Source organism: Pituophis catenifer, unplaced genomic scaffold (assembly GCF_029215685.1).
Source record: "Pituophis catenifer annectens isolate HBS135680 unplaced genomic scaffold, rPitCat1.0.hap2 SCAF_13, whole genome shotgun sequence".
NCBI classification, from domain to species: domain Eukaryota; kingdom Metazoa; phylum Chordata; class Lepidosauria; order Squamata; family Colubridae; genus Pituophis; species Pituophis catenifer.
In genome coordinates this window covers 1,470,890-1,485,052 of record NW_027256893.1, presented here as the reverse complement: position 1 = coordinate 1,485,052, position 14,163 = coordinate 1,470,890, and the positions used below count along the sequence as shown (strand labels likewise).

The 14,163-nt window shown below is 50.3% G+C and overlaps 2 protein-coding genes across 3 annotated transcripts in view; one reads left to right on the top strand and one right to left on the bottom strand.

The window, feature by feature from the left end:
• The first annotated feature begins 300 nt into the window (after window positions 1–300).
• On the top strand, window positions 301–9,095 carry SLC38A7 (solute carrier family 38 member 7). The gene is made up of 11 exons (XM_070952709.1): window positions 301–427; window positions 849–1,187; window positions 1,991–2,189; window positions 2,507–2,651; window positions 4,543–4,641; window positions 5,101–5,158; window positions 7,346–7,460; window positions 7,577–7,724; window positions 7,799–7,998; window positions 8,534–8,588; window positions 8,672–9,095. The coding sequence occupies exons 2-11, from the start codon at window positions 948–950 to the stop codon at window positions 8,772–8,774; spliced, it is 1,362 nt and encodes a 453-aa protein (XP_070808810.1). The 5' UTR covers window positions 301–427; window positions 849–947; the 3' UTR covers window positions 8,775–9,095.
• A 4,734-nt stretch (window positions 9,096–13,829) lies between these two features.
• The window catches only part of LOC139323381 (fatty acyl-CoA hydrolase precursor, medium chain-like), a 35,473-nt gene continuing 35,139 nt past the window's right edge, over window positions 13,830–14,163 (bottom strand). For both annotated transcript variants that reach the window (XM_070952706.1, XM_070952707.1), the window contains one exon: window positions 13,830–14,117. In XM_070952706.1, the coding sequence (XP_070808807.1) occupies window positions 13,931–14,117 (187 nt within the window). In that variant the 3' untranslated portion in view covers window positions 13,830–13,930. The remainder of the gene's footprint in view (window positions 14,118–14,163) is intronic.

The window sequence follows — 14,163 nt, the reverse complement described above, 5'->3', positions numbered from 1 at the left end:
TTCAGCTGTTAGTCAAGTGCCCGTGGCTGCCTCCAACCCGGGACGGGCAATCCGGAGGCCGCGGGGCCTCCCTTTCCAAGCGGGGCTTCATCTCAGCCGCTCGGAGCTGGAGGGCAGGAAGGGGCCGCGGAGATCATCCAGGCCACCCCGCGGGGGCGGAGGCGGCTTCCTTTTCCCGGCGTCCCGCGCGCGCCGGAGCCCCCAGGCGGGGGTCGCGGCTGAGAGCCGGCCGGGAGGGCTGCGGGTGCGCGTGCTCGGGCGGGCGGGGAGGCGGGGAGGCGCCTGGGCGGCCCCGGGGCGGGTCCCGGACTTCGGCCCGATCTGGGAGGTCCGGCCGCGCCGCCCGGGGGTCTTGAGCCGGGTCCGCAGTCGGGGCCCCCCGAGGCTTCCCGCCGCCGCCGCTTCCTCTCCCCCGGGGCTGCGCGCGGTGAGGGCGGGGCGGGCGGGGCCGGGGGCTGGGAAGGCTGCCGTGGCCCGAAAGACCCCGCGCCGCCTGCCCGGCGATGCCCCTGCCGAGCGGCCGGTTGCGGGGCTGTCCCGAGAGCGGCGCAGACGGGCCTCTTTCCGGCCTCCGCGCAGGGCAGGGGCCTCCCCGGGCGATGCTCGGCTCAGGACTGGGGCGGGGGGCTTGGCTGGGCCTGCAGCGCCCGGGAAGGGCACCCCAGGGCGGGGGGCTCCGTCCGCCCTCCTGAAGGCCGCCTCTTGCCCTGCTGCTTGCAGGCTTCCCTGCCTGCCTGAAGGCCGGCAGCTGATGTGGGGGGCAGTGGGGGGGAGGGCAGGAGGTCTGGGGCCTAAGAAGCTGGGGGGGGGCGGAGGGGAGGCTGATGGCGCCCGGCTTTTCTCCCCAGAAGTGCTGCTGCTGCTGCCCTGCGGGACCCGGCCTCCTTCGTCCCAAGGGATGTGTGACTTCGCTCCCGGGATAAGCCGGACTCTGCCGCCAGGAGAAGATGACTCAGAGCCACGTGGGCATCAACAGGGACTATGGCGACTGGGAATGGAGCGCCGACGCAGGCGAGCGGGCCAGGCTGCTGCAGAGCCCCAGCGCGGAGGAGCCCCGGCCTGCCACCACCTCCATGCTGGGCGCCGTCTTCATTGTCGTGAACGCCGCGCTTGGCGCAGGCCTGCTCAACTTCCCGGCAGCCTTCCAGATGGCCGGCGGAGTGGCAGCTGGAATCGCCATGCAGACGGTGAAGGGTCCTGCTTGGTGCTGCTGGCCCAGAGCAAGCGTTACGGGGTGGGCTGGGCTGGGCTGGGCTCTTTGGGAGAGGCTTCTCTTCCTTGGGGTCGACGGGTGCACCTCAAAAGAGACTTGCCCTTGGGGTGGCCCAGCAATCATTGGCCCCTCGGGTTGCCCTTCAGTGGCCAAACCTGGGGACCAGAGCAAACCTCATCTGGGACCTGCAAAGAGCCAGTGCTGGCCCAGGGCCTTCCGCTGCCTTCCCTTGCTGGGCAGGGCTTATTGCCAGCCTGAGTGTTCCTGAAGAGCAAGAGAAGGATGGCTCTGTAAGCCAGGCACAAGCACCAGAAGGGCAAGTGCTGACTCCCTCCATGAATGCTCTTTGGGGTCCCAAAGGGCCTGGCCTGAGAGCCTGCAGGCAGCACCCACTCGTAGGCCAGAGAGCTTGTCCTATGGTGTGTGGGTTGCCTACCCCCTTGTGCAATAGCAATAACACTTAAGAGTTATATACCGCTTCCCGGTGCTTTACAGCCCTCTCTAAGCGGATTACAGAGTCAGCAACTTTTCCCCAACAATCTGGGTTCTCATTTTACCCACCTCCGGAAGGATGGAAGCCTGAGTCAGCCTTGAGCCTGGTGAGATTCAAACTGCCAGCAGTCAGCAAGAAGTAGCCTGACGTACTGCATTCTAACCACTGTGCCACTACGGCTCTGTGTGTGTGTGTGTGTGTATGTGTGTGTGTCTTGCAAGCGCTGTTCTGCCTGGGTGCCCCTCCCTCCCAGCTAACGCTGCCCTTCTCTGCCTCCCTTGCAGGGGCTGCTGCTCTTCATTATTGGTGGACTGGTCATCCTGGCCTACTGCTCCCAGGCCAGTAACGAACGCACCTACCAGGAAGTGGTGTGGGCTGTTTGTGGCCGAGTCCTGGGCGTGCTGTGTGAGGTGGCCATCGTGGTCTATACCTTTGGCACCTGCATTGCCTTCCTCATTATCATCGGGGATCAGCAGGACAAGAGTGAGTGTGGCAGTGGGCGCCATGGGGTGCTTTCCCTAGACTTCTCCCAGGTCCTGTCTTGGGCAACGTCTTTTTTGGGGGCTGCCCACTTTGAACTCCAGGCATAATCAAGCAGGCTGACCCCCATTTTTCACCCGCCAACTCTGAGGCCGGTGACCTCCTCCTCAGCACCTCTCTCGTCTTCCAAAATTAGAATTCATCCACGGTTTCTCTAAGGGAGCGTTGCCATCCTGCAGTCCCTTGGTGTATGCTAATAAGGACACATTTCATGGATTGGGCCCTTGGATGCCAACTGTCCCTTTCTGTGTCTCCGGAAGTAATTCCAGTGCTGATAAAGAGCTGTGCTGGAGAAGGGAGGAGCTGCTGGTTCACGGATCGCAAATGCACGATCAGCCTCACGGCCATTCTCTTCATCCTTCCACTGTCCATCCCCAAAGAAATTGGCTTCCAGAAATATGCCAGGTACCTGCCAGTTGGGGGAGCGAGTGGGGCTGCTGCTGGTGTCCATATCCCCCAAGGGGCCAGCCCACACAGATGTTGTGTGGGTTGACTGGTGGGCTTTTTTGCCTGCCCCTTTGCAGCCCCTTGGACCTTGTCAGGTCCAAGAATTCTGGTTTTCTATCTGCCTGCTGCTGCTGCTGCTGCTGAGGTGCTTGCCTTTGGCTTGGAGGTTGCCTGTCTTCACCCCTTTCTCTCCACCCCCACCCACAAACTTGCTTTCAGTTCTGTTTTATAGGACAAACACCAGTTTGGGGGGAGGGGGGTGGCTCTTTTAACCCTTAACTTTCGCAGCAGCAAAAGTCTGGATTCCAGGAAGGAAAATCCTGTGTGTTCCCCCTGAATGCTTTCCACGGGTTTGTTCTCCATTCCTTCCACCAACTGGGTTTTTAGAGCACCCTTCCCTCTATTAAAATCATGTTCAACTTATAGGTTAAGCCAGTTTGGTCTAGTGGTTAAGGCACTGGGCTAGAAAGGGGGAGACTGTGGGTTCTAGTCCCGCCTTAGTCGTGAAAACTAGCTGGTTTTTCTCTTAGTCCAACCCTCCTCACAGGAGTTGTTGTTGGGGTTGTTGGACAAGGAGGAGGAGGAAGATGTGTTGGGTATGTCCATCAACTTGAGTTAATTGTAAAAGTAATAAAGGTGGGATACAAGGAAGTAAATAAACTTAAAGATGAGACAAGTTGCATAAAGAAGTAGTAATATTTTTAAATATATTTTATTAAATGTTAATAAATAATATCAGGTATTAACATAAATCCAAGACATTAAAAGAAAGAAACAAAAAAGAAAAATAGGAAATACAAAAGCGACTTACTGCAATAGGCCTAGACAGGTCCTGTCATAAACATTTCCCATCTGTCTAAAGTATAGCAGAGTATAATCTGTTGCCACTGAAATAAAACTACAAGATCTGTCCAAATTTGATAATCATGATTCCTGTCTCTGATGTCTCATTAATTTTAACTTTGTAATTTTTTTTTTGTAACGTAGCAGTTAAAGATACCTAGTTCAGTGTTGGCACTGAGTGCCAAAACGGGAGCACGCACAAGTGCTCGCGGGGGAGCACCGGAAACCAGAAGAGCAGTTCCCTGGCACGCATGCGCTTGCCAGGAAGCTTACTTTCCAGTTTCCGGCATGTGCCCCGGTCACCTGGTTTCTGGTGCGCATGTGTGCATAGACCGGCTGGCCAGCATGCATGTGCACACTGGAACCCGGAAGAGCAACATGACGGCTGGCATGCCAGGAGAGATGGCTCTGTGTGCCACTTCTGGCACACGTGCCATAGGTTCGCCATCACGGACCTAGTTAATTCACAACTCTGTTATGTTAGTTTGAATTTTCCAGTGTTGGGCAATTATTTTGGCTGATGAATAAAGAATGCTTTCTTTATTTTTAAGCTTATGGTTTCATCCTGTAAATACATTCAGTATAGCTGGCTCTCGGGAGCATGCAATTTTTGGATTAGTAGTAGCACTTCTCTCTCCAAAGATTTTACACCCAAAGAATATAATTTTATCGCATGACCATCACAAATGAAAGACTGACCCTTTTGCTTTGACAACCTCTTGAACGTTTGGAAGAATAATTTATGCCAATCTAACAGGAATCGGGTGCCAACGATGTATAATCTTTCACTGAAGCTGAAGTCAATCAACCCAATTTTCAAAACCTTTACCAATTGATCTCCTGCATGGGATTACCAAGATCCATATCCTAAGATTTCTTTAAATCATTCTTTCAATCAATAGGATCTCCCGTTTCTGATTGTAATATGCATTTTTGAAAATGGTGGTATTGAAATAAGAAATGTTTCTTGTTGATTAGCACATCCCTAAATTTTGCTCTCTTTCAGCTGCTTGAGTGTGATCGGGACCTGGTATGTCACAATTGTCGTCATTATAAAGTATTTTTGGCCTGATCAAGGGATCTCCCCAGAGGAAATCACAGCCAGGTACGTGAACGCTGGCTGTGCCCAGAGAGGCAGAGACTGCTGAGGGCTGGCATAAAAATAAAGGCATGACTTCCCCACTCCCCCATTTTCTGCCATCTCAGTCTTCGTATTGCACAACAAAAGCAGAAGAAAAATCTGTCCGTCTTTTACATGACGGTGTCAATTATTGTGCATTGTTAGGGTTGGCCAGATAACCCCCTCCCCCGCTCGGTTAGCAGCAGTAACTGGCTCTCCTCTTCCTCAAGCAGCAGCTGCTATTCTGCCTGGAAAGGGGGCCTCCCATGGCCCGGGCCTGGGCAGATCCTTTCATCCCTGTAAGAGCAGAGGAGAACCACAGTTTTTTGGGGGGCAGGCGTGGGTGGGGCTTGGCTGGGACATCTTCTGCACTCCCTTCTGATGAGGTGCTTGTGAGGGGAAGGATCCAGCCGTAGCTAATGCAGCTCCTCTTCCTCCCCGCAGCCCTTCTTCCTGGGTGTCTGTTTTCAACGCCATGCCCACCATTTGCTTTGGTTTCCAGGTAATGTTCAAGCAGCTCTGCTGTCTGCCCGGTGCTTTGCCAAGAGAGACTTTGCTGAGGGAGCAGGGCAGAAACATTTTCCATCCTTGAGAGCTGTAGATGGGGTAGCTTAGGCCCTTTCAATTACTGAGCTGCCCTCTCCTCTCTCTCCCCACCCAAGCTCTTGCGGGTGGTTTGAAGGAATCCCTGTCTTCATAAGATCCTTGGGGGGGGGGGAGGGGGGGTCTGCTACTCAGGATCTTGAGGCACCTTGTAGCTCTGATGTGTCTTTCCTGTGTATCAAACAGGGGCTGTCTGAAATGGGTTCCGGGTTGGTCGGGCGCATAGATAACTGGAGTGGCTTTTCAGTTATCCTCCAAATTGGATTGGATTTTTTTTGTTCCCAAGTTTGCAAATTAGTGGTGTGACGTGCCGAGTATAACAGCTGAACGAGTGTCTTTTGCAGCTACAGCACCACTTTTAAAGTTTTTTGGATCAGTGGTTTTCCAAAGGGCCAGAAGTGAGTGATGGGAGAGTCAAAAGGGCCATTTTGTGTCAGAAGGTTCCCAGCTGAGCACGGCGAGGAAATGGCAAGGAGGAAATGGCCATTCTTATGGAGAGACTTCTGCCTGGGAGGGATGTTTTATGGCTTACGGAGGAAGAGGGGTTCTTCTTGGGTTGTGGCTCCCATGTGAGCTGAGCAGTGATGAAAACCAATCTGGTTGCGTCTGAAATGAAAAGGCAGCTGGAGATCCTGAGGGGGTGCAGGGTGGCCTGCAGGCATCTGCCCTTCTGTGGGTTTTCTCTGGGAAGGAAGGATTCAGAGTGGCAGCCTGGGGAAAAAGGCAAAGGCCACCTGTGGCAGAGAAGAGCTGCTCTCCTGACAAAAAGGGCTTGTAAAGTGGCCATGTGCAGGATCTCCAGTACAGTCTGCCCATCCTCAGGGTGAGTATGAGGATGCTCATGCTCACCCTGCTCATGAGAGGGTGGACTTTGGATGTGGGTGTTTAAGTCTCCCCCCCCTCCCCCCCCAAGACCTTTGGTTGGCTTACATCTCGAACAACAGTCTCCCATTGTACAGCTGTCCTGGGGAGGCAGTCCAGGTACCTCTCCGTACAGTGTCCAGCCCTGTAAAGGAAGCCAGGTGGGTCAGGTGGTCATAGACATAGAAAGCATGCGGCCAAATTAGCTGTGCCAGTCTCGGAGCAATTCAGATGATCGCCACCTTGCTGGGCATTGTGGAGCAAGTAAAATGGTGCTGGGACAGGTTCCTGCCTGGGAGGCAACGCAAGACGGATCAGGCACTTGAAGGGAAGGGGGGCCTTCAAGGGTCGCCCCCACCTTGAGATTCCTTCTCCCAGGTTGCTTCTGCACCTGGAAGGGGATGGAAAGCAGCTGCTCCATACCAGGATCTAAACTCTAGAGATCTGCAGCTGGGGGGCAACCCTCTGCCATGTCAGACATGATCATGGCACTTCTCTGGGCACACATCCCACCAGCCCAATCCATGTCAGGGAGCAGCAGAGCCTTCCCTTGAGAAGCCCCCTCTGGCTTTGGTGCCTGCGTTCCCCTGTGAAGCTCAAAGGGGGGGGGGGAGGTTCTGGGGACAACAGGATTCTCGGGGGAGACTCCCTGTTACGCTTCCCGAGTGTGTCTGCCTGAACTTGCCTAAAAGTCAGGGAGGAGCTCCTAGGTCAGATTTGGGCTTCTAGAGTTTCACTTGGCAGATTTGGAGGAAGAACAGCCCAAGCAACAGCATTGGGTTTCCCACTGAGAAAGTTCTCCAGCGACTGGAAAAGGCTGCAATGAAATTTGGAGGAGATTCATATTTGATATTGGCAAGGAATAGCTGCCAGGCTAAGTTAAAAAGGGTGATGGCAGTTAAAATTATTCTCGGCTACTGGAACGAAATGTAGCTAGTAACTACCCCATCATTTGGTTAAGGAGGATGTTTTTCCCAGGAATCTTGGATTCCTAGTTGTGAATTTAGGTTTTTCCAAAGCAGAACCGAAATGGATGTCCGTCTGCATTGGACATCTTCAGTTACCATAATGCCTGCCTAAATGGATGAAGGACTTGGGGACCTGGTGCAGCAGACTTCAGAGTTCTGGTTGGGGATGGGGGCCTGGCCCCTGTTGCCCCAAAGCAGCTTTGCTGCCCCCCCCCCAATTCAGGACAGCCACTGAGCCTTTCCCTCCCCTTTTGTAGTGCCACGTCAGCAGCGTGCCCATCTTCAACAGCATGAAGTGCCCGCAGGTAAGGTCCTGGGGAGTCGTCGTGACAGCAGCCATGGTCATCGCCCTCTTTGTCTACATGGGCACAGGTAGGGAGCGGATCCTCAAGCCCAGCTGCTCGCTCTGTCCAGTTGCTTCTGCTTTGGCCGAAGCCCTGGCAGAAGCTGTGCCTGGTGTTGCCACAGCCTTCCTCTGTCTCTGCTAGGGGTCTGTGGCTTCCTGACCTTCGGTGAGAGTGTGCAGCAGGACGTGCTGCTCTCCTACCCCTCGGATGACATCCCAGTTGCCTTCGCACGGGCCTTCATCATTCTCTCTGTCCTGACTTCTTACCCAATCTTACACTTCTGTGGCAGGTGAGCAGGCCAGCCAGCTGGCTGGGGGATGTGGGAATGGGCGTCTGCTGACCCTTCCGAGGTCTTCCTCCTAGAGCTGTCCTGGAAGGTCTCTGGTTGCGCTACAAAGGGGAAAGCATGGACGAAGACGTGACTCGGGAGAGACGCCGACGCCTATTGCAAACCTTCTGCTGGTTCCTTCTCACCCTCCTCCTGGCCTTGTTCATTCCGGACATTGGCAGAGTCATCTCGGTCATCGGGGGGCTGGCCGCCTGCTTCATCTTTGTCTTTCCAGGTAGGGAAAAGGTTTCCTGGCTGGTGGGTGGGAGGAAGGCAGGTCATCTTTGGGTTCTCCACTGCAGGACGGCAGTCTTCTCCGTGCCAGGGCTTGGATGGCCTGCTGGTCCAGGCTGCAGCCCGTTCAACTCAACCCTGGCTTTGGGGACAGAATTGGCGAGAAAGAAGAGGCACCTCAGGTTCCCTGGAGCAGAAGAGGCCGGGAGGGGGAGGAAGAGCCTGGCAGAGGACAGGCAGGGGGTTTTCTGCCGCTCTGGGGACGGGATTGGATTCCCCATCTGGCCCTCTGATGGCTGCATGGCAGCCGGCCAGTCCTGCCCTGCCCTGCCCTGCCCAGGGCTGACTCCTGAAGGAAGTGGACGCCTGCCTGGCTAAGAGGCTCACGCTGTGTAGCAGGAGGTCATGGAGCACAAATAGAAAAGGGCTTCCTCTCAACTCATTCTCACGGGGATCCAGTGGACTCCATCTCTGTGGCCACTGGGAGACCGTTGATAGGCTGCCAAATTCTGCTGCTCTGTTTTTTCCCTTGCCAGGCCTCTGTCTCATCCACACCAAGCTTTCTGAAGTTCAGGGGGCTGGAGGAGTAAGGTAAGAGGCTTGGCCTTGACCCATCATCCCCTCCCTGCTCTTCTCCTCGCTGGCCTGACTGTGTTTTTGTCTCCTCACCTCAGCTGGTGGATGGTGGTCGGCTATGGGATATTCATGGTTGTCCTTGGCACTTTCATCTTTGGACAGACAACAGCTAATGCCATCTCCATGGATCTCAGGAAGTGATCCACCTGCTCTACTTCATTGGATCTAGGCAGTCCCCCGTGGACTTTTAAGTAGCCAAATTGGAACCCCCGTTTGGGGGATACCTCGGCATTGACAAGACACGAGCCTCCTTTTGTTTTTCTGGTCAGCTCACTTCTCTGGTTTCCAGTTGTCGTTGGGAGGGAGGCTGTTGGCTTTCACCTGTTGCCCTCCCCACCCCCAAAAACACCCAGAGTTCCCCTGGACTTCAGCAGCTGAGGAGGACGCCTCTTCATTTAGCCCAGGAGCTCAGCTTTTCTGTTTGGACCAAGGATGGAATAAAGTGAATGTATTTGATTGTAATTGTTGTGACATCAAAGGGTTGCAAGTCAGCATGTGAAAAGCGCACCAAGCAATTTTAGTGGGGAAAAGAAAAGCTGCTTTTTGCTTTTTGTATCTGAAACTGAATCTTGCAAAACAAAGGGGGAAAAGAGAGAGAGAGAGAGAGAAAAAAACCTTGACTAGAAATGCACACTTTTTCTATCCAGAGACTTGGAATTTATTTGGATTTACATATTTGTAACTTTTTTTTTCTCCTCTGACCCAGTTTCTATCAAGACGGTTGCTGCTTTGGGCAAAGTATTGTATGTGGCTGGTGGGGTGGGGGGAGGGGCAGGGTATTCTGCTCTCCCCATTTGCTTCTGCAGCTGAAGCCTCTGAGCAGGAACCGAACCCATTTGCTCAGGGGCATCAGTTGGTGACAGATCCAACAGGCCTGGCTTTTTACGAGAAATAGTTTGTTCTGGCAGGAGAAAAAGGGAATTTGTGGTATTGTGGCTGGTAAAACCCGGCCCAGATTTTATTGAACTCCCTTTTCTGGCCTGCCTGTTGCTAACCCGGGGCTTTGCCCAAATTACGTTTCTGGGATTTTGCAGCTTGAGTGGGCGTGGTACAACTTTATGGGGAGTGGAAACAAGGGGCCTTTCCCAAGTCCAGCACCTTGTGCTGCCCCGCTCACTCACATCATAACTGTGGTTTAGTGAGTTTATTAATATTCTCCAGCAATTCCCTTCACCAAAACCCAGAACTGTCCCAATTAAGCCGAGCCAGGAGCAGACCGAGGTTAGTCCACAGAGCAATGGCCAGAGTCCATTAAGCACTTGAAAGCTTCTCAAACATAACTCCACCAGGCCATTCTAAATCCACACACGAGAGAGAGCTCACGAGGGAAGAAAAGTCCAGAGTTTCCAAGGCACAATTCAACTCCAAACACGGTGTCAGTCCAGAGTGAGGCAGGAATCGAGCAGAAAACACATAGAAAACAAAGACATTCCCAGCAACGCCTCCGTCTGTCTGATGAGATAAATAGCCTCTTCTGATGTAGCCCATCAAGGGGAGAGGAGTACAGGTAGTCCTTGACTTGTCACCACAATTGAGGCCAAAATTTCTGTTAAGTGAAATTTTCACATTTAAGTGAATTTTGCCCCATTTTAAGACATTACTTTTATAACTTGGAATGGTCACTAAATGAACAAATCGAGGACTACTTGTAGTCTGGCTGACTTTCTCTGCTCCTGCCTTTTCTCTGTCCATCGCGTTCTTGGACCTCGGCAGATGATGCTGTCAATATGGCTCTGCACTACATCCTACAACAGCTTGAATCTCCAATGACTTATGCAAGGGTCCTTTTTGTAGACTTCAGCTTGGCATCTAGACATTCTTCTAGCCAAACTAAATCAGTTAACTGCCTGACCACACTTGTAAGTGGCTCATAAACTTTGTAACAGACAGGAAACAGCAGGTGAAGCTAGGCAGACTCACATCAGATACCTGTACAATTGGCACAGCCCTTCCCCAGGGCTGTGTGCTCTCTATACCAATGACTGCATCTCAAAGGATCCCTCTGTTAAAATACTGAAGTTTGCAGATGATACAGCAGTGATTGGTCTCATTCAAGACAACGATGAATTTGCAAATGGGAGGTTGAACAACCAGCCTTGTGCAGCTGGAACAGTTTTGAACTGAACACACTTAAAACTACAAATGAGAGTAGATTTTAGGAGAAGCCCTCCTATACTACCACCACTCACAATACTACACAACACAGTAGCAACAGTAGAGACCTTCCAAGTTTCTAGGTTCTATAATATCTCAAGACTTAAAATGGATACCTAACATCAAATATATCATCTAAAAAGCACAAGAATGAATGTTCTTTCTACACCAACTCAGAAAGCTCAAACTGCCCAAGGAGCTGCTGATCCAGTTCTACAAAGGAATTTTTGAGTCTGTCATCTGCACCTCTATAACTGTCTAGTTTGGTTCTGCAACCCAACAAGACAGACACAATTTCAGAGGATAATTAGAACTGCAGAAAAAGCCATGGCTACCAACCTGCCTTCCATTGAGGACCTGTATACGGCACGAGTCAAAAAGAGGGCTGTGAAAATATCTACAGACCCCTCACATCCTGGACATAAACTGTTTCAACTCCTACCCTCAAAACGACGCTATAGAGCACTGCACACCAGAACAACTAGACACAAGAAAAGTTTTTCCCCGAACGCCATCACTCTGCTAAACAAATAATTCCCTCAACATTGTCAAACTATCTAGAAAGGCAGTATTACCATTCTCACCTTCCCTATTCCCTATCTCCTTATCTTCTTATGATTATAACTTAGCTAATTGTATCTTACAATTTACATTGTTTACTTAGTATCCTAGTATGATTTATGTTGATTGCTTATTTAGTATCCATGACTATCACTAAGTGTTGTATTTAATGTTTCATAGGAGTAGGAGGGGCTTTCCTTGCTCATGGCACTGATGTCACAATGGTCCTTTCCATAGCTTCCATTTTGTGATTTGTTGCAGGGGATTCCTGCACTGGGCAGGAGGGTGGATCACGAAGCTCCTTTCACAGCTTACATTGTATGATTTCAATGCCTCTTGGGGGAATCGGGATTGGGCTTGGCCATCCTCAGCCAAGGCCAGCACTAGTGGGACCCCCCTCAGTCCCCTTTGTAGGACCCCTGTAGAACCCCTGCAAGAGATACGGAAGATCCCGGACCTGCGCACGTTTCGCCGTGCTCTCAAAACTTTTCTATTTCAGCAAGCTGGCCTGGCCTAACTCCCATCTTTTAAATTTTTAAATTTTTTTTAATTCGTGATTTTACAAATTGGGTGTTTTAATCTGTGTTTCGGCCGAAATATTTAATAATTTTAAGGGATTTTTTTAATATTTGTATTATCTGTATTTTATCTTGGCTGTTCACCGCCCTGAGTCCTTCGGGAGTAGGGCGGTATAGAAATTTGATTAATAAATAAATAAATAAATAAGGGGGAATACCCCAAGGTGGTTGATGCTTCTGGATGCCCTGCAGAACTGAGTTGAGTGAGCCAAACTCCATTAACCATCATGGAAGTGAGTGGTCTCCTTAAACTGGATTGGACTAGGAATCCTCTTTCCTGGGCTGTGTGGACTCATCAACTGACAGCTGATGTTAAGGGCATCCAGGCTTTTTTCAGCATTTCTCTAGTGGGTTCAGAAGCTGGCTGCATCTGGCACTGCTCACTGGTGGTCTTGAATCTCTTATGGGGGTGCAAAGGAGTTGGGCTTCAGAGGGATCCAGTTTGAAAGTGGCTCCTTTCTCCTTCCAAAAGACCCTCTAAGGAGCAGCGGTCTCATCCTTGGGTCGGCCATGAATCCCCTGAAAATATTGACTGAGATTTTAAAACAAGTTTACCCCATTTCACACATTCTGGGAGGTGGGAACATTCCCCTTTGTCAATGTGGGAAGCAGGTCATCATGCTAAACCAACATTTGGATTACCGGTATATATTTTGACATGGCACATTAGGCCATCATAGCAGTTCTCTTTCATTAACCTGGTTGAGCATGTTTATGAACTCAGCTAGTTTTACCACCAATCAGCTAGCTATGTGCTCGCCAATGCAGTCTGTTTGCAAACAGGATTTTAAACATTTATAGGATCTTCTTTTGAATTTTGGGTTAATCCAGCATGGCAACATTCAAGACAACAGCTAAATCTCATTTGTGATCCTGGCTTGTGAAGGAAGGAGCAGCTCAGGTTTTGCTAGGTTGTCAAATTTGAAAGACTTGAATTTGAAAGCAATTATTTTTTTCAATGAGATGAAAGAGAAGGGATAGAGGAAAAAATGCATGAGAAAATTGTGGCCTGGTCTCATCCTACTGTCGGTAGGATGATGAATATGCCAAAAGAAATTTTCCTGTACCTCTGCCAGAACTTAAAATGAATCCACATACTCTTTGTTCTTTATATTTTTTTTTTCACATGAGCGAGTTTATTTTTGCTTCCCTTGTCATATCATGGATCATTTTCAAGCTGTCTTAGTTTGTGCGCAAACAAATTTCTTGACACCCCCTGCTGTAGAGATTCTATCTACACAGAAGCTTCTAGGATGAGAAGTGAAACGTCTTCAGAGAAAAAAACAAGGAAGTCCAGTTGCCTCCTGAAAAAGCACCTTTGGGACAAAATAACAGCAGTGTCTTTTTTCCTTTTCCTTTTAACATCTTACATCATGTTTATCCTTGATAAATTCTGGATCTATTTCTTGTAGGACTGATGGTTCTGCCTCTATGCCCTAACAAGGGCCCTTTGTTGCCAAAGCCAAACCCATTTCGTAGAACGCTGATTCATTTTTATCCTTGAGCTCCAAGGTAAGTCTGTCCATTTCTGCACAATTGAGGATTTTGATTAGCACTTCTTCTTCCGAGGGAATTCCTTTGCTCTTCCATTTCTGGGCAAAAGCTATTCTTGCTGCTACTAATATGTGTAATATTAGGTAGGTTGTGTTCTTGTTATATTTGCCATCTATAATACCTAATAGCATCCCTGGGCTACAGAGCTCCAGCTCTGTGGAAGAAGCCACAATGCATCTGGGATCATACGGATTAAAGGAAACTTTTTATTCATCTGCACTGTGGAAAATCTGTTTGAGACTGACTGAATGTGACTGATGATTCTTATTTGATTGCTTTGAATACCATTAGCCTCAAATATTACTTATGAAAAGTATATAATTGTTACAAATTACACTCATTTCTGGACTGTCTGTTTAATAAGCTTTAATAAGCTTTACTATCCAGTCCAGTCAAGACTGGTGCTGTACACCAGCCGGTCCTGCTGCAAGAGAAATAAAAAACAGAATTTTACAGCTCCGGGTGTGTGTTCTCTTCTTCAATTATCGCTTTCATTTTTTCAGGCAGGGCCTTTAACCAAAAGTCCACATGGCTGTTTCTCAGTTTCTTCGATTTTCTTTGTTCCAAGTCTAATTCGAGATACTCTTCATGCAGACCATAAGATGGCCATTCCACCAGGCCTTCCCCATTCGGATTCCTGGAAATAGCAGAGCCAAGAATTCAGTTTGCCTTTAGCATACTGC

Excerpts from the sequence above, each read along its gene's own strand:
- SLC38A7 (XM_070952709.1), top strand. The coding sequence starts at position 948 with ATGACTCAGAGCCACGTGGGCATCAACAGGGACTATGGCGACTGGGAA. Across the intron at positions 2,652-4,542 it reads GGCTTCCAGAAATATGCCAG|CTGCTTGAGTGTGATCGGGA; the intron begins GTACCTGCCAGT and ends GCTCTCTTTCAG. Across the intron at positions 5,159-7,345 it reads CCATTTGCTTTGGTTTCCAG|TGCCACGTCAGCAGCGTGCC; the intron begins GTAATGTTCAAG and ends CCCCTTTTGTAG.